This window comes from Nanorana parkeri, unplaced genomic scaffold, assembly GCF_000935625.1.
Source record: "Nanorana parkeri isolate BGI_ZX_2015 unplaced genomic scaffold, ASM93562v1 scaffold264, whole genome shotgun sequence".
NCBI classification, from domain to species: Eukaryota; Metazoa; Chordata; class Amphibia; order Anura; family Dicroglossidae; genus Nanorana; species Nanorana parkeri.
In genome coordinates, this window is record NW_017306532.1 from 203697 (window position 1) to 222331 (window position 18635).

The window sequence follows — 18635 nt, forward strand, 5'->3', positions numbered from 1 at the left end:
CCCCCCCCCCCCCCCCCCCTTTAAATTAAAGTTGTTCATTCTCAAAGATCACAAAATACGCTAAAGTGGGATTTCAGTTGGTTTGAACAGCATAAACTTCCGCTGTTTATCTACATTAGAGGGCTGGCAGTCTGCCAAGATTCTGCTCTCAAAAAAAGCCAAGATTGCAATGCCCGTGTTATGAACTTTGAATAGTCCATTTAACCAAAATTCTGATACAAAAGATTAATAAGGGCTTGTTTAAGGATTTTTACTGCTTGTTCAGATATGAACATTTTAGTGTGAATGATCTGGGCACATCTTCACTTTCAGACTCCAATCCCTAGCACTGCTTGTGTGTATAAATGTACAGAGTGGAACAGACACCCATTAATTTTGTATTACTCTATGCTTTAGATGCAGCTACTCTTTAGACTGCTTAAAACATACAGACGAGCAACTGAAACAAAATATAGCTGAATAACAATAGTAACACCAAGCATTTTCTAGTGTATAAAAAATAAGACCCAAATGTACAGCATACAAAAAGCCAGACAAAAGATCAAGAACTTACAGCCAAACAAGTGACCACATCATTCTCATCATACTTCTCGCCAAAGTCTTCTGCGACACCATTAGAAGATTTGGATCCTTTCAAGGAATAGCCATAAGAATGTTCTTCTTCACCTAGGAGATAAAACAAAATCATACAAAGCTCCTCGAAGAACAGAGCAAAGACAGAGCAAGGCATGGAGAATCACCCTAAGTGAGAAAGTAGTCAAAGCTGAATGCTTTCTTGAAACCTTGAAAGCACCCTTGAGCTGCAGTTAAGGGACATTAAAATGAACACCTGAGCAGTAATTTCCCAAACAACTAATCGCAAGGGAGGAAGTGGAGAGAAACAGATGTAGCAGGTATTTTAGTTCACTCCTAATGGCCCAATGAAGCCAAGGAGAAGCACAGAGAATATCAAAGCATTTGGGCTGTAATAAAACGGATTGCTTAAACAGATCTTATTAGAAGTGATGGCTGTTACTTTAAAACTATCAATTGTTAAGCTGTAACATATCTAAATAACTGGTGCATCAGAAAGCGTTTACAGTATCACGGTTTTTCATACTGTTACTTGATCATCACATGCACAATCAAGGTTTTCCCACAAAAAAAAGTAATCATTCAAATTACTTGTTAAAAAAGAAAACTATCAATTGTTTAAGAGACTAAAAAGGTAGTAAATGAGAAGTTCCTTGTTAGGGCATACACTTAACCAGATTACATTAGGTCACCTTCCAAAGAATCTATATGAATATACAAGAGGAAACTTATGTTTGCAGCTACATATATCAAAGCTCAAGATTTACAGTGCTAACCTACCCAATACTGAACTACATGAACTTAGGGACCAACCAACACGGACTTCGTGAACATCAAGGTCTTTAGTAAACAGGTGCTTTACTGGAATCTTTTCTGTAACCTGAAAAAAAATAAAAAAAAATAAAATGGAGCAAATATAAAATGAATTGAGCCGAAAATAAAAGGCTTAACATGCATTTTGAATGCAGACAACCACCACTCACCTTCATTTCAAAGCAAACTTTCCCCTTGGAAACACCATATGTAGCCCTGCCTCCAGCCCACAAGAAAGCAAAACTCTCCATAGTGAGGGAAGAGGCACTTAAACGATCCCGTGAGATTTTGAAATGTAGGTCACAGTTATCTGGAGAGAGAAGTAAACAATTGTAGCGCATACAAGATTAGATTTACCATTTTCTTCCTTTACATTAAAAAACAATACATGATGTTCTTCAATGCATACATATAAAACCATCGTGCACAGGAAGAAAAGCCAATATAGAAAATGCAACTTACAAGTATCAAGAAGAACATTTGCGTCATCCACCTTTTCATCTTCCTCTTCCACTGGTGGTTGGGGCGATTTGGACCTTGAAACATAATATAAAAAGTTAAAATCCCAAAAGATACACGAGAACAAAACAGAGTTAGGAAATGGAAAGTCATGTGTTGTACAAACCTGCTGTATTTGTTTTCTTCAATGTACTCAAAATAGCCACGTCCATGATCCTCGCGTGGCCTTTTCACTCCTCTTTTCTTATCTTTTTCTTTCCCATCTAAAGTAAAAAGAAAGTACTTGTTAAAACACGCCTGCCAGAGGTGAGAGTTTTTACATGTGTTTGAGTATGGCAAGGAAAAAAAAAAGAAAAACCCACCAACTCGGCCAAGTACATTAGGCGTCCAGTATTAATGTGTACTAGGTTTTGTATGGAGAAAATGTAGCTGCACCAGTCTCAGAAACCCTCTGCCTCCCTTAGACATTACCCAAAGTCTAGGGCTGGCCATACACAGATCTATTGTTTTCCAACTTCCTGATGAAGCTTCGGCGAAATGCACAGAAGGCTGGACGCAGTACAGACTTGCAGTATATCTTACTCTGATGACTATTTATAAAATTATTTATTATAATGAAATTGATGTTAAAATAAGTTCATTGTATCCATCATGCATGTATCATGCACATGTACAGAGTCCATGGAGGTTTTATGCTGTTTGATCATGGATGCTAGTGGGTATATTTTTATCATGTGGATCATGTAATCTTTTAATAAATAAATGTTATTTTACTATGTAGTTTTGTCATTATTATGTTGTATTATCCCAAATTGCATTTTTGACGCCTTAAAAGCCCCATCTATTTTTTTCGTTCAACCCACAGGCTTAATGGGGGGGAGACCTGATTCCTCCTGCAACACTAACAGTGCGTCGATCGAGGAATCCCTGCCCTTTACATACAGCGGCTGTCAGAATACCCGACCAGAGCAGGCAGCTCATTGGCTGCTGGCTCCGACTGATGCTTTTCGGACTGGCTCATTCAATCAGTTGATCGAAAGGGTGCCGACAGCGCAACACTTTGCCAATTTCATCCGGTTCTTTTTTTTTTTTTAAAGCGGTAGAAATTCAAACAATGTATGGGCACCTTAAGGCCCCTTTCACACAGGCTGATCCTCTTCCAATCACAGCAGTACAAAGCGGATGTCACCGCTGTGACATCCGTGTCAATACAGTTTTTTCTTCCACTTTGCGATGGAGGAAAACACTGAAATTACTGGACCCCTGTGTGTCTATTGGGAATCGGATGTAAACTGACGCGTTTGTTTACATCAGATTACCCCTGATCCGACAAAACAGTCAACCCAGTCCACTCTCAGATCCGGCCGGAGGCAGAGGTAACTGGGTGTAAATGGATGCCTGTCCGTTTACACATACCTGCCAATAGACAGATGCATTGGGCATCCGATCGGGTCCACCTGAAAGACTGACAGGAGGACCCAAATCAGAGAAAAGTTAGAAAGTGAAAATCCACTAATAACTATATCTGACCTAAAGGATGGAAAGCTATGGGATTTAAGGTTTAATGTTTAAGTAATGGACTAAAGAAGCTAAATTCCAATTAAAATGGAAGAGAAATGTTCACCTGCATACACCTCTCATATCTTCTGTGATTTACTCCATTCTCAGTTCAATAATCAAATGAAACCCATCGCACACCTGACCGGATAATACCCTCGACTATCGGGTGGGTGCCAAGCGAAAACGGATGCCTCTGCAAATCAGTATAAATATGAAGAAAGTCACTTCCACTACAGCTCAAATTCAGTCAATATTTATTGACCTCTGTAGTGTCCCAGCATAGCGACGTTTCAGAACCACTTGATCCCACCCTCAGTCAAACAAAGTTGTTAGCCTGAGGAAGGGACCAAGTGGTTCTGAAACGTTGCTATGCTGGGACACTACAGAGGTCAATAAATATTGACTGAATTTGAGCTGGAGTGCAAATTACTTTCTTCACATTTACTCCCTCCTCAAACCCCACAGTCAGCCACTGCTGAGTCTGCGGATTAGGTTCCCACAGGTGTTCTTGTTTCTATAAACCGCCACTATCTCCTCTATGCCTGGTCAAACTCCATCCTCATTTTCCTGAATTTAACAAAGCTCTTTATATCGCCAACGGTAGTTGTAGATACGCATGTCCTACTGAACAACAGAAGCACAGCTTTAAATGGTGTGCTAATGTTCAAAAAGTGATCAAGTGGTCATGTATGTACATGGGGGCAGATATCAATGCTCACTGCACAAGCTTCGTGGTTGTACTTCACTGTTCCTCTCAGGGGAAGTCAGTCTGATCAGATCAACTACAATACAGTATCTGTTGTATTGTTATATTGGCAGACACACAGCCAATCTAGCAATCTGTATATGAACTACCACTGCAAATATATATATGGTAACCAAAAGGCATGCTAAAATAATAAAAGCAAGTAACCCACACCCCCAGGTGAATGAACTTCCCTGCAGTGCTGGAGTACAGCCATGCAGGACTTGCTGCTGCTTCCATGGGGAGGAGAGTACACAAAGGCCAAGTGATAGATCAGTTTCTACAAGGCCGAGCCAAATCATTTTCCTTTTTTTCTTCTAAAGTTTTATAGATAGCAGTTTATGGGGAGGGGGTGTAGGGGAAGACATTGCATGTTCAGGCAGTGTTGCATCTAGCTATTTCTGTAAGTTTTACAATAACCCAAAATTTGAAATAAAAAAAGAGATTGAATTTTAATCAGTGAATATAGTTTCATAGCATGGTGGCCAGATGAAAACAAAACCATGAACAAGCATTTCCACATGCCATTTGAGAACAAAACTAGTTCACCGAAAACATTTGATTTTTGTATAAAGGTCTAGGAACAGCTTTTTACTATGGAAATAGAATGGTTTTTGTATGCCAATGTGGAGAAATAGCAAACTGCAGAGCGGCATGAAAAACGAAAGTGGAGGATAGATTGTAAAGTGAAACTCACACACCAGGAAAGGATCTTCAGATCTCACTGGACTCTGCTGAAACACGGATCTTTACCCCTATGTATTACTGGGATTTTGAGCCTATAGTCAATAGCATTGGACCTTTCCATCAGCATCGTTATCCGTGTGTATTAGCTTTTTGATGCAAGCCTATATCCAGGATTACATTAGACTTATAGGCTACACTGTACTCTTCTAATGCTCAGAAAAATGAAGCAAAATATAACAATGGGGACACTCATGTACCCCGTATAGAGCATCTCAAAATGGAGCTGCAGAAGACCCCCGCCCCAAACAGACAATGAGCAGACAGGACATAATGGCCTCCTCTGTCCAAAAGAAAAGGGGTAGCAGGTGCGAACCCGGCCATCCGCTCATCACACCAATAGGCCGAGAAGACGCAGGCGGCCCGCCGGAAGTGACGTCACTAAATCCCAATCGCGCCTACACAATACCGCCTCGAGGGATACGTGACCTGCGGCCCTCACCGTTAGCCCCAAGAGTACATACACGACTGTATATGGCATCGCTAACCCTTCGGCAACTGTACGGAGCGCCATCACTGCAGCAACTGTAAAGCGCGCCTGTCTCGGATAGCGCTATCCAACACAAATCCACCTCTAAGTGTACGGAGAGCATGCCATAGCCAGCGCTATAACCGCAGCGACCGTACAGAGCTCCGGCACGACCAGCACTATTTCCGCAGCCACTGTGCTGAGCTCCGGCCATAGGTAGTGCTATACCCGCAGTGACGGCCATTAGCAGCACAATCCGGCAGCTATTGCTCTTGGGCAGCGCTACTCCCGATCCGCCTTTCAGAGCGGGCCGCTGCCCTGCCGCACCCATCCCCCACACACACACCATTTGAGCCACACTTACCGCCTCGGCCTGCTGCCCCTGCCTCGTCCACCTTGATGGCCATGAGAGGCCGGGGCCCGCTGGGCACACTATCTGTCTCCGGTTTGGCTTCTTCTTTGTTGCGGTTATTATCGCTGGCACCTTCTTCGTCATCCTCTTCCTCCAGGCCCACGGGAATCCCCTCATCCTCATCATCCTCCTCGCCCTCCTGAAAGCCCTGATCGTCTCCGTTCTCGTCATCCGGGGGGGCGGCCTCGGCCTCCTCCTCGTCGCCACCATTCTCCCCGCCAACCTCCATGGCTTCCTCATCCTCCTCTTCTTCCTCCTCCGCAGTGCTCGGCTCCATGTCTGCTCCTTCCGCGGCCTCGGCCCCTTCGTCTGAGACCGCACCGCCGACCACTCCGCCTCCGGCCTCTAACTCCTCATCCAAGGCGGTCTGCAGCCTCTCCATGAGATCGGCCTTCAGCCCCTTATCGCTCAGCCTCCTCTTCTTCAGCTCCTCTTTGAGCTCCGACACTTTCAGCTTCTTCACGTTCACGGGGGAACTCATGTTGTTAGGGGGGGGAAGCCCGAGAAGATTTTATATAGAATCCGAATGCAGAGACGTTCTGCGCTGCTCCTTCAAAATGGCGGAGCAAACAAGGACGGAGCGCGATGCCCTCTGGGGGAGGAAAGCAGAGAATGAGCTCTAGACTGGAGAGACACCCAACGTCCTACCCTCTCCCGCCCCCTACAGGGGATGGCCTTAGCATCGGGTGCCCCTCCCATGGAAACCACCACCCCTTCTATTCACCCTGCTTCAACGCCAGGCCTGCATAGCAAGGAGTACCCTCCCATAGACCCGCTGCTTACCGCTTTATTGGCGCTCATACACTAGCACAATGCCACAAACCGATATCTACATAAAGCGGGAAGCCTCATACGTCTAAAATGGCGATGCGTCTTACAGAACGTTCCTTTTAGCGATTTTTACGCTGCGCCATCCCCCCAAGAAAAACACCCTGCAGCCACACTTACAGGGAGCCGTGACGAAGAGGTGGGCGGGGCGGCGATCAACCGTCACAGCCAGCCACTCCTAAGGCAAGAGCGGGCTCTGCTCCCATGGGACCGCCCCCTTCCACTACCGTATTCACTCCAGCAAAGGGGAACATGGCATATGGTTATAGAACAGGGGATACTATGCCAATAATGTGGTCGTAAATATTGTATGATACGAGAACACCGTTCCAAGTGCAAATAACAATGGTTTAAAGCTGTGGGGAGACAACATTGTTTTCCTATTCTATAGATTAGAGTGTTGGTGTAGAAATCAGTAAAATCTAGAACTTGAATAATAGTACTTCCACTTGAATAATAGTATACACTGATCAGCATTCACACTATGACCACTTCTTCCACTTGAATAATAGTATACACTGATCAGCCTTCACACTATGACCACTGAATAACATTGATTACCCTGTTACAATGGCAACTGGAAGTCAGCAAGTGAACATTTTGTCACTTAAAGTTGATGTTTTTGGAGGAGAAAAATGTGCAAACGTAAAGCCTGTGACACATTGCGCACACCTTCGCGTGCAGTGTGTCATGTCATTCACTCCGGCACTCTGGCTCACATAGCTGAGCATGCCGAGATGAAAAACTTCATCTTCAGCCAATCGACTTGCGTGTATAAACCCGTGCATCAGGGATGCAAAGTCCATTCGATTGTTACGTGCAAGCTGATTGGCTGAAGGTGAAGTCTTTCATCTGGCCGCGCTCAGCTCACACTCTGCATGCGAGCGTTCATGCCTGATAGCTTTGCCCCACATGGCTTCGCTTGCATTATAATAATCGATCTGGTGTGCTGGTGACATTTTCTTGACTATCTGCATATTGGCGGCGCCATCCACAGTCATTTCAAGCACCCGCTTGCTTATCCATATGGGAATCCCTGTAAGGAGTGCAGCAGGGATTAATTAGTTATTTGCATGCACCTTACAGGCTTAAGGACTTGAGTGACTTTGACAAGGGCCAAATTGTGATGACTGGGTCAAAGCAACTCCAAAATTGCAGCTCTTGTGGGATGTTCCTGGTCTGCTGTGGTCAGGACCCACCAAAAGAGGTGCAAGTAAGGAAAACCAGTGAATCGGTGACATGGGGAGTAAAGTCTGGCCCCTGTAGTGTGATCTAATAGAAGCCAATTCCAGAGAACAGTAGGTCCCCCTGCACTCCTTAGAGCGCTCCCGGTCCATGTGGCAATAGTGGTGCTCGCAGTGACAATCACGGATGGCCCCGTGAACAACAGTCAATGAATGATAGAAATCACCAGCACTCCATAAATTAAATTTAAAAAAAAGTCAATTTATTTGGACTAAACGTCACACATATCGCATAATCCAACTTTTTTCGGGACCACGCAGGGTCCCTTAATCAGGGCAGAGATGTGTCATCTCTGCCCATCTGTCATCTCTGCCCTGATGATGGGACCCTGCGTGGTCCCGAAACGTTGGATTATGCGATATCCAAATTGCTGAAAAAAATAATGCTGGTACTGATAGAAAGGTGTCTGAACACCCAGAGCATCGCAATTTGTTGCTTATGAAGCAGCATAGCTGCAGACTGGTCAGGGTGGCCATGCTGACCCATGTCTACCTCCAAAAGGGCCTATAATGGGCATATGAGCATCAGAACTGGACTTGGGGCAGTGAATGAAGGTGGCCTGGTCTGAGGAATCACGTTTTCTTTTACATCATGTAGATGGCCGGGTGCATGTGTGTTGCTTACCTGGGGAAGAGATGGCACCAGGATGCACTATGGGAAGAAGGCAAGCCAGTGGAGGCAGTGTGATGCTTTGGGCAATGTTCTACTGGGAAACCTTGGGTGCTGCCATTCATGTGGATATTACTTTGACACTTATCAAAACATTGTAGCTGACCAAGTACACCCCTTCATGGGAACGTTTTTTTCCTGATGGCAGTGGCCTCTTTCATCAGGATAATGCATCCTGCCACACTGCAAACATTGTTTGAGGAACACATCAATGAGTTTGAGGTGTTGACTTGGCCTCCAGATCTCAGTCTAATCGAGCATCTGTGGGATGTGCTGCAAAAACAAGTCTGATCCATGGAGGGCCCACCTTAAAACTTGCAGGACCTAAAGGATCTGCTACTGACAGCTTGGTGCCGGATAGCACAGCATACCTTCAGAGGTCTAGTGGGGTTCATTCCTCATGGGTCAGGGCTGTTTTGATGGCAAAAGGGGGACCTACTTAATATTAGACAGGTGGGCATAAAGTTATGGCTGATCGTTAGACCATCCTTTCTCCTAAATTGTCCCTCTTTTTGGTCTAATGTACACATATCTATAAAAATGTACTATTTAGCTACAAAATGGGTTATTCTGCGCTAAAACCTGAATCTTATGTTTTAATTATCTTTTTTATTGTTTTGAAAAGCCAAAATAAAGGAAAAGTCACAATGGAAAAAAACTATTCTGGGTTTAACCCATCATTTTTGGCCTATACATTTGAAATTATCTGCATAACTGGAGGTGTAACATAGGTTTGTCCATTGCCTCTATATAATTGTGGATGAGACAGGGATGTGTTCATTGCCTATATAAAATTGTGGGTGAGACAGGGGTGTGTCCTTTGCCTATATATAATTGTGGGTGAGACAGGGGTGTGTCCATTGCCTATATAAAATTGTGGGTGAGACAGGGGTGTGTCCTTTGCCTATATATAATTGTGGGTGAGGAAGTGGTGTGTCCATTGCCTATATATAACTGTGGGTGAGGCAGTCGTGTGTCCATTGCCTATATATAATTGTGGGTGAGGCAGGGGTGTGTCCTTTGCCTATATATAATTGTGGGTGAGGCAGGGGTGTGTCCATTGCCTATATATAATTGTGGGTGAGGCAAGGGTTTGTCCATTGCCTATATATAATTGTGGGTGAGGCAGGGGTGTGTCCTTTGCCTATATATAATTGTGGGTGAGGCAGGGGTGTGTCCATTGCCTATATATAATTTTGGGTGAGGCAGGGGTGTGTCCATTGCCTAGATATAATTGTGGGTGAGGCAGTGGTGTGTCCATAGCCTAGATATAATTGTGGGTGAGTCCATTGCCTATACATAATTGAGGGTGAGGCAGGGGTGTGTCCATTGCCTATATATAACTGAGGGTGTGTCCAATGCTTATAAATAACTGAGGGGTGTATCCTTTGCCTGTATATTACTGGGACTTTGGCAGGGGAGGGGTGTGTCCATTGCCTATATATAACTGAAGGTGTGGAAGGGGAGTGTCCATTGCCTATATATAACTGAGGGTGTGGCAGGGGAGTGTCCATTCCCAAAGCGCCCCAGGCTGCTAAGAGCTCTTAGTAACCTGTGATGCACTGTCTGCTTTGTCCGGCTTGCCGCCCAGCTCATGGATGTGATCGGCTGCCAGAGAGCTGAGCAGGGCACTCTGGCTGGCAAGGGATGGCCCTGTGTATATGTATTACTTTGTATTACTTTGCTATCTTATTACCAAGTAAACAAACCCATAGCAGAAATGTAAAAATTCCTCTGGTCCATAGGGGGTATACCGTTGTTAGAGTTGTAGTGCTTACATTTTTTTGGCCTCGTAAAATAATGATTCACTTTTCCAGGATAAAGGGAACAATAACACCTCCAAACTCCTAGAACGCCTCATCTACAGCTGCTTAAGTCGCCACCTCGCTGATCACAATCTTCTCGACCCCTTACAATTTGGCTTTTGCCCCTACACTCCACTGAAACCACCCTCCTAAAACTCACTAATGACCTACTCACTGCTAAAAACAATGGCCACTATTCCCTACTCTTGCCATTAGACCTTTCTGCTGCTTTTGACACTGTTGACCACCTGCTCCTCCTCAAAAAACCTCAGTCACTTGGTCTACAAGACTCTGCTCTCTTGTGGTTCTCCTCCTACCTATCTAAGCACTCCTTTAGCGTCACCTACAAATCTAACTCCTCCCCTCCTCTTCCTCTTTCTGTAGGGGTCCCCTAAGGCTCTGTCCTTGGACCCCTCCTCTTCTCCATCTACACCTCCTCCCTTGATCAGTTAATAACCTCACATGGCTTCCAATACCATCTCTATGCTGATGACACTCAAATCTATCTTTCTACTCCACAACTCACCCCCTCTGTGTCCTCTCATGTCACTAATCTACTAACTGACATATCCGTCTGGATGTCACAACACTTCTTAAAACTCAATCTTTCAAAAACTGAGCTCTTGATATTTCCTCCTGTCCGTGCACCTTCCCCCAACTTTTCCCTTGAGATCGTTAACACAACTATCCACCCCTCCTCCCATGCTAAGGTCCTAGGTGTCATCCTTGACTCGGACCTCACCTTTCTTCCCCACATCCAATCACTATCCAAATCCTGCCGCCTTCACCTTTGTAACATCTCAAAAATACGCCCCTTCCTCACCTTAGAAACTGCAAAACTACTCATACACTCCCTCGTTATATCTCGTCTTGACTATTGCAACTCCCTCCTCATTGGCCTTCCACTACACAGGCTATCCCCCCTTCAGTCTATCATGAATGCAGCTGCCAGACTCATCCACCTAACCAACCGCTCAGTGTCTGCAACCCTCCTCCGTCAATCCCTGCACTGGCTTCCACTCGCTCAAAGGATAAAATTCAAAATATTAACAATCAGTTACAAAGCCATCCACAACTCCGCCCCCAGCTATATCTCAAACCTGGTCTCAAAGTATCACCCTAACTGTCGGCTACGCTCATCCCAAGACCTCCTGCTTTCCAGCTCCGATGTCAACCCCTTCCATGCTCACCTCCAGGACTTCTCTAGAGTCTCTCCCATCCTCTGGAATTCTTTACCCCAACCTGTCCATCTGTCACCCACCTTGACTGCCTTTAGGCGTTCCCTAAAGACTCCTCTCTTCAGGGAAGCCTATCCCACCTCAACCAAACGGCTCAACCATCACGTTCTCAAACAATTCATCCCCACAAAGCTACCTCCTCATGTATCACTTCCCCCTCCCTTTTAGATTGTAAGCCCTCATGAGCAGGGCCCTCCTTACCATCTTGTCTTGATTTGTATTGTGATTGTAATGTCTTCCTTATATTGTAATGCGCTGCGCAAACTGTTGGCGCTATATAACTCCTGTATAATAATAATAATATTTAACCGGAGCCTGTCAGGATAGAATATGGCATTGTTCATAGCATTAGTAACTTACTGATTTCTTTCACCCATCACTAGGAATTTCATTTTACAGCAAACCTTTTCTGAGAGAATTACGTAGGCTGCCATTGCTGACTCCTAAAAGTAGCTGAAAGTACCATAAATACCTCCAAAGTATTGAAGCCCAAGGGTCACCATGATGGCCATGGCCAGGCAATTAGCATTTATAGAATGAGAAGCCAGCAATGAAAGCCTTTGTGTTTCTCAGGAAACATTTCCCTTAAAGGCAATTTGGCAATGTGAATTCCATTATTTTTCGAAGCCTGTGGACGTGCATCAAAACTTCCCCCTGTGAACAAAAAAAGTGAACCGTGAAATCACAGCACACAAAAACGTGCACAAGGGTGCAAGGTCCTTCAAAAGAAGAGACCTACTTTCCCGACCCCCCGGGGCGCAAGGCTCCTGACAGGGGTTGAGACTGTTGGTCCACTAACCCGAAGGCCGGTGGACCCATTTCCTTCGGGGACCTGCCGAAACAGGTCCCTCACAGTACTAGGCAAGGGGGCTCTCCCGAAGAGAGACCCCCTTCCTGGGTGGAAGGAGACAGAGAACCCCGTAGGAGGCACAGAATCTCCTCCCAGCGTCAGGAATAGGCCCCGAAGAATTCCATTATTTCTGTACTTTCAGGTCCACTTTATGGAGTTTTCCACTAAAGGAGAATGTGGAAGACTGCTTCCCCTATGCCTTCCACTGCTGATCAGCTATTGGAGAGAGCTGCTGAGTAGCCAAAGTTACCATAACTCAGAGCCTTGGACTTGAAGGCTGTTTGGCCTTCTTTGGCATGACACAACCTCTTCTTGGAAACCCTGCTTCATTACACCATTTAAAAGAAACAGCATTCTGAAGGCAGGAAGTGTTGTGCTGAAGAAAGCTGAACAGCTTTCTAGGGTGGTAACCTCAGAGCTGCTCATAAACACTGTTCACACAACTAATCTGCACTCTTCATGTGGAGAGGCATGCAAGGAGCATGTATGGGTAAGCATGGGTAAGGTAAGATGTACAACACCTTTCCCTGGTGTACTTGTAATCACCGGGTCATAAAATGCAAAAAGTAGGTTCAACATTGAAGAAATAAAAACATTATAACACCCAGTCTCCAGTTTTATTATGTGAATATATACAAAATTTTAAACCTAGACTATTAAAACACACAAATGGGAGGTGGTGGAAGTTCTTAAAACTGCATCTTTCAAAAAATTAAAAGTTTAAAAAATAGAGACTGGTTCTTCTATGAAAAATGGTTTGACATGATATATTTATGGTTCTACAACACTTTTCCTGTGATTATTTCTTTCTGCTTTCAAAAGTATATGCAAATATATTTCATCAGTACTTTGACAGTTGCTTAGCAACCGAGTCTCGGATTTTCTGGCACAAAATATAATTGCACATTAACCTCAAAATAGAAAGATGTGATTTGAAAGCCGCATTCCCGGTAAAATCCTTGCTTCCTTTGTAAATAATTATTTTTTGATTAATCATCCAGTTGCCTTACTTAATGGGATACCATCACTGAAACCGTAACAAACATAAGGGTATGTGTAAATCAAACTTTAAAGTAAAACCATCACAGACCTAGGTAATTCAAATTGATCAATAAAAAAAAAAAAACATAAGCTAAGGTTAACTTTAATGAAAACTGGAAGTCAAATAATTATTAGGCCAAGAGATACAGGCAACAGAAGTTATGGAAAACTATCCCCTTTAACTGCAAAGAGTGAGCTTGACCCACACCTTCCAAGCCTCATTGCTGGCCCCTAAATGTAATGGGTGGCTTCACTGAATGTGATGGGGGTCTTCACTGAATGTGATGTGTGGCTTCACTGAACGTAATAGGTGGCTTCACTGAATGTGATGGGTAGCTTCACTGAATGTAAAGGGTGGCTTCACTGAATGTGATGGGTAGCTTCACTGAATGTGATGGGTGGCTTCACTGAATGTAATGTTTGGCTTCACTGAATGTGATGGGTGGCTTCACTGAATGTATGGGGTGGCTTCACTGAATGTGATGGATGGCTTCACTGAATGTAATGGGTGACTTCACTGAACATAATAGGTGGCTTCACTGAATGTATGGGGTGGCTTCACTGAATGTGATGGGTGGCTTCACTGAACGTAATGGGTGGCTTCACTGAACGTAATGGGTGGCTTCACTGAACGTAATGGGTGGCTTCACTGAACGTAATGGGTGGCTTCACTGAACGTGATGGGTGGCTTCACTGAATGTGATGGGTGGCTTCACTGAATGTGATGGGTGGCTTCACTGAATGTGATGGGTGGCTTTACTGAACGTAATGGGTAGATTCACTGAATGTGATGGGTAGATTCACTGAATGTGATGGGTGGCTTCACGGACTATTAAAGAGGCCCAGGAGATGGAAAAGTGGGTGTAAGCTCAAACTCTTCAGAAAAAATCAATGATTGCATTACGATAACTACGATTGTGCCATACGTAAGGTATTGCTGTGTGCACTAGAGTGAGAGCAATTATTGTAGGGCCAATGTTCACAATTAACTCTAAACTGGTGGCCTGTACAAGCTTTTAAATGTCCCCAATGGACATTTTGGGGTACCACATATTTTTTGCTGTTTCATGGACACACTCAGTTTTTAAGCTTGGAATGTTGGGTATCTATTTACTTAACACAACCTCATCTTTCATATTTAAAAAAAAAAACATTAGGTATTATATTGTGTTTTTGCGCACTATAATTAGCTTAAGTTTATTTTTTATTAAAATTTGGGGTTTGACGAAGCCTTGCGCTAATATCATAAAAATTGCAGCTTCCGCCATTTTATTTTATAGGGCCTCTGCTTTCAGGAAATACATAATTCTGAGAGGTTTACGTAATTTTCAAAAAGCTCTGGCAGCGGAAGGGTTAAAATGGCATAATTTGCTATGCAAGCATTTCAAGTCAATTAGATGCGGAGGTTGTATAAAACCAATCACAGTTATACATACACAAATTCTTTTTTATTTTCTTTATCATAACCAAGAGATAGTTTAGAACTAATGTAAATGCACTGTGAAACAAGGGTCATTATTAGCACCATTATAGTATATTAGAACAGAAATAATGTATAATAAAACTTAAAAAAGACAAAACACTGTGCACGTTTGTAGCTTCCCTTGAAAGAGAGGCTGGGCTAAGAAGGTCACTTTACAGTGACAGATGGAGCAGAGCTAGGGTGGAGAAACAAGTGGTGGCGACAGATGGGTAAATGGAGGGAGCTCGTATCTTTTTACATACTGTCCTTAGGACAAAAAGGCAGCCAACGAACACACAGCAACACATCACAGAATGCAAAATGTTTTTCACATGCCAGCGGCTAACTAGTTTAATTATTCCTCAGCCTGCGGATAATATTATACTGTTATGTAACGGTTTTGAAGCCGATATACTAAACTAACATAGTCAGACTTGGATTGCAATATGGTACTAAAGGTAACATCAGAAACATCTTTTTGTTTTATCTTTGAAAGCTATGCAGACAGAAATGTCTTTCCTTCATAGTTAATATGGTGTTGGATAAGGATTAGTTGGATTCCATCTGCAGCACGTCAGCAAGGGACAGTTGTTGTGGTGCGCTATTGCATGAACATTAAAGTGACACTAAACTCAGGAGTTGAACCTTAAAGGAGAACTATGAGGTGAGTGCTTTTCACTCACCTCATAGTTCTAGCCGACCTGTGACAATGAGACTGCCACAGGTCGGCTCAGTAGATTGGGAGGTGAGCGAACACATACCGGCGTTCGCTCACCTCTCGATCCTGTCACGGCTCTCCGCCGTGACAGGGGAGGGGCTGGATTTCCTCCAGCGCTGACTGGCGGAACGGATGGGGGAGGGGTGGGTACAGCTGGCTCTGCCTCTAGATAGGCAGAGCCAGCTGTCAGTCACGCAGCTGGGTGGATCCCGGCACAATTGTCGGGATCTGCTTCAGCTGCGGCGTCTCAGTATACCGCGAGCTACAGCTTGCGGTATACTGAGCTTAGGGTGACGGGAGGATGCTAGTTTGTGTCCTCCCGTTACCCTAAGGATAACTATGGGGAAAAGCCTTAACCCCATAGTTCTCCTTTAACCGCTTGAAGACCAGGTGTTTAGACCCCCTTCCTAGCTAATACAGCGCTGCGGTATTTTGACTGACATTTATTCCGTCATGCAACGCTGTACTGAAATGAATTTTATACAATTTTTTGGGGACACATAGAGCTTTCTTTTGGTGGTATTTAATCACCACTACGGGTTTTATTTTTTACTATATTTAGGAGAAATTACTGAAATTTGTTTTAAAAAAAGAAGTTTTTTTTACATTATGTTATAAAACAACTCATATTACCCACTTTTTTGGTAAAATATAAAAGACAGGGTCACGTCGGGTAAATAGACACCAAACATGTCAAGCTTAAAAATTGCGCGCACTCGCGAAATCGCAAAAAACTAGCATACCCACAATAGGCCATAGGCGACGCTTTAAAAGCTTTTCCAGCTCATCAGTTTAGTGTTATCAGTGATTGATGACCCTAAAACTATTGCTCTCACTGCGACGTTCGCTGCGATATGTAACATGTGCGGCATAATGGGCGCAATCGTCTTTTCACAGGTATGCGCACCTGACGCATGTTTACATGCGTGTATGTAGTGGTGGAGACTTTAAAAAAAAAAAATTCAATTCTTTTTTATGTGTAACTTAAAAAAATTTGGGGGGGAAACTTTGCATTTTTTTCCTATTTTTTTTTCACCTAACTTTATTGCTATCACAGAGGGGGCTAAGAAACCCCTATATGTGATAGCAAAATATACACAACGGCCGGCCGGGAGGTAGTTAAAAATGCATTCAAGTACCTTAACTATTAACATAAAATGTATCTTTTTGTGTATCACTCGGCTGTAGATCCTCAAATCATCTCTGAATTTATGCTGACACTGTCCTTCCTTCTGGAGGATGGCTACTTTTCTTCCCCATGGTCCCTGTGTGTGTTGTAGTCACCGCTCCAAGCTCGCTCTCTGATGGACTACAATCTCACGTTTAGTGTACTAATTTGTATTGAGATTGCAGTCCATCACAGGAGTGAGCTAAGAGAAGTGGCTACTTTACAACACACACAGGGACCATGGGGAAGAAAAGTAGCCATCCTCCAGAAGGAAGGACAGTGTCAGCATAAATTCAGAGATGATTTGAGGATCTACAGCTGATTGATACATATATGAGCTACATTTTTGTTAATAGAGCACTTAAATGCATTTTTAAGATTTAAATCCTGAGTTAAGTGTCACTTCAACATGCGATATTTCCCTTGCTAAAAACTGGCTATTCAATGTACAGGCAGTGCCCGATCACTTGTACCAGCCTGCTGTACAAGTACTGCAAAAGGCTGATACCAGGTCAAATTCAGGTACTTACACCGCTTGCATTTTAAAAATGTAATCATTTAATGATGCAATAATGATTACAGAGCTGCATTAATGTACAGGCAGTCCCCGAGTTACAAACATCCCACTTACATACGACCCCTACTTACAGCAGGAGGTCTTAGGCTGCAGCCAAAGTGTACCACACAGCATTTCAGCAGTTGTAATGCTACCGCACTCGTGCTGACGAGGAGTGCCTGCCTTTTTGGGTCTGGTTTGTAGTACTGTACGTACATTACAGGAAGTTGGCTCTTGTTAGATGTGCAGACGAAGGGTGCCCACCTCTTCTTCCAGGTCAATGTGAGGTTTTTACTGCTGTCTGTATCCTCATTAGAAAGATTTAATCTCACTTCCTGTCCTTGAGACAACAGGAAGTGAGAGAAAATCTACCCCTAGGAAGGGAAATTCACTCCTGTAAGAGTTATTATGGGAAAAAGGTGTCTCCACTGAAGCTTTATCACCAATCCTTGTTTCCACGACAACTCAAAATTTTCAAAATCCAATTGTCACAGGGACAGAAAGTGAAGTGAAATGTTCTGAACAGGGGCAAACACAGCAAAACAAACGTTACAGGGGGTTAACCCTTCCCTATGCTATCCAATACAACATTTTTTGGGGGGGCTGCAGTTACTTAAAAAATGTACCTCTTCCAACTTACATACAAATTCAACTGAACAAACCTACAGTCCCTATCTTGTTCATAACTTGGGGACTGCCTGTAATGAAAACTGTCCCTGCACATTTTTATCAACTCAGTACACCACAACATATAGTATTTGAATTGTGGTGTGCTGCAGTGTGAGCCCATCAGCACCTACTGTACTGTGCTTTGGGGTGCCATTTTTTGCATTACGGTAAGACGTTTTACCAAACGTTACCCCAATATGAAGACGTGAATAAGCACAAAATAATGAAATGATTTTTCTTTTGAAAAATCTTTTTTTTCATTTTGCATATTACGGGTACACAACAAGACACCAACATAGTGCCCGAACATTAACATTTGTTCATACATTGTGGCATAACATATGCCAATTACTTCTTACATAGAACGCCATAAAAAAAAACCCACCAGCCCTCATTGGTCTCCCCCCACCCCTTAGAAACTTGCTGAAGACAGGGCCGAATCCCAATTTTAACAGCACCGCTTGCAAATATTTCCAGTCTACCGAATCGAAGGCCTTCTCAAGGTCCTAGGACACGATAGCTCTAGCTCCCGGGTTATCCTGTATAATCTGGGTGTGTGTATACAGGCGTCTGAGGTTAATGTCTGTAGACTTTTGAGGGATAAATCCGGT

The 18635-nt window shown here is 43.7% G+C and overlaps 1 protein-coding gene across 3 annotated transcripts in view; it reads right to left on the reverse strand.

Annotated features, from left to right (window-relative positions):
* HNRNPU (heterogeneous nuclear ribonucleoprotein U) overlaps nt 1-6756 on the reverse strand; it is a 12967-nt gene extending 6211 nt beyond the window's left edge. For all 3 annotated transcript variants that reach the window (XM_018557063.1, XM_018557064.1, XM_018557062.1), the window contains exons 1-7: nt 6724-6756; nt 5728-6367; nt 2012-2108; nt 1849-1922; nt 1557-1696; nt 1354-1453; nt 554-666 (exon numbers count right to left, since the gene is read on the reverse strand). In XM_018557063.1, coding sequence (XP_018412565.1) covers nt 554-666; nt 1354-1453; nt 1557-1696; nt 1849-1922; nt 2012-2108; nt 5728-6256 — 1053 coding nt within the window. In that variant the 5' untranslated portion in view covers nt 6257-6367; nt 6724-6756. The remainder of the gene's footprint in view (nt 1-553; nt 667-1353; nt 1454-1556; nt 1697-1848; nt 1923-2011; nt 2109-5727; nt 6368-6723) is intronic.
* Between the last annotated feature and the right edge of the window lie 11879 nt (nt 6757-18635).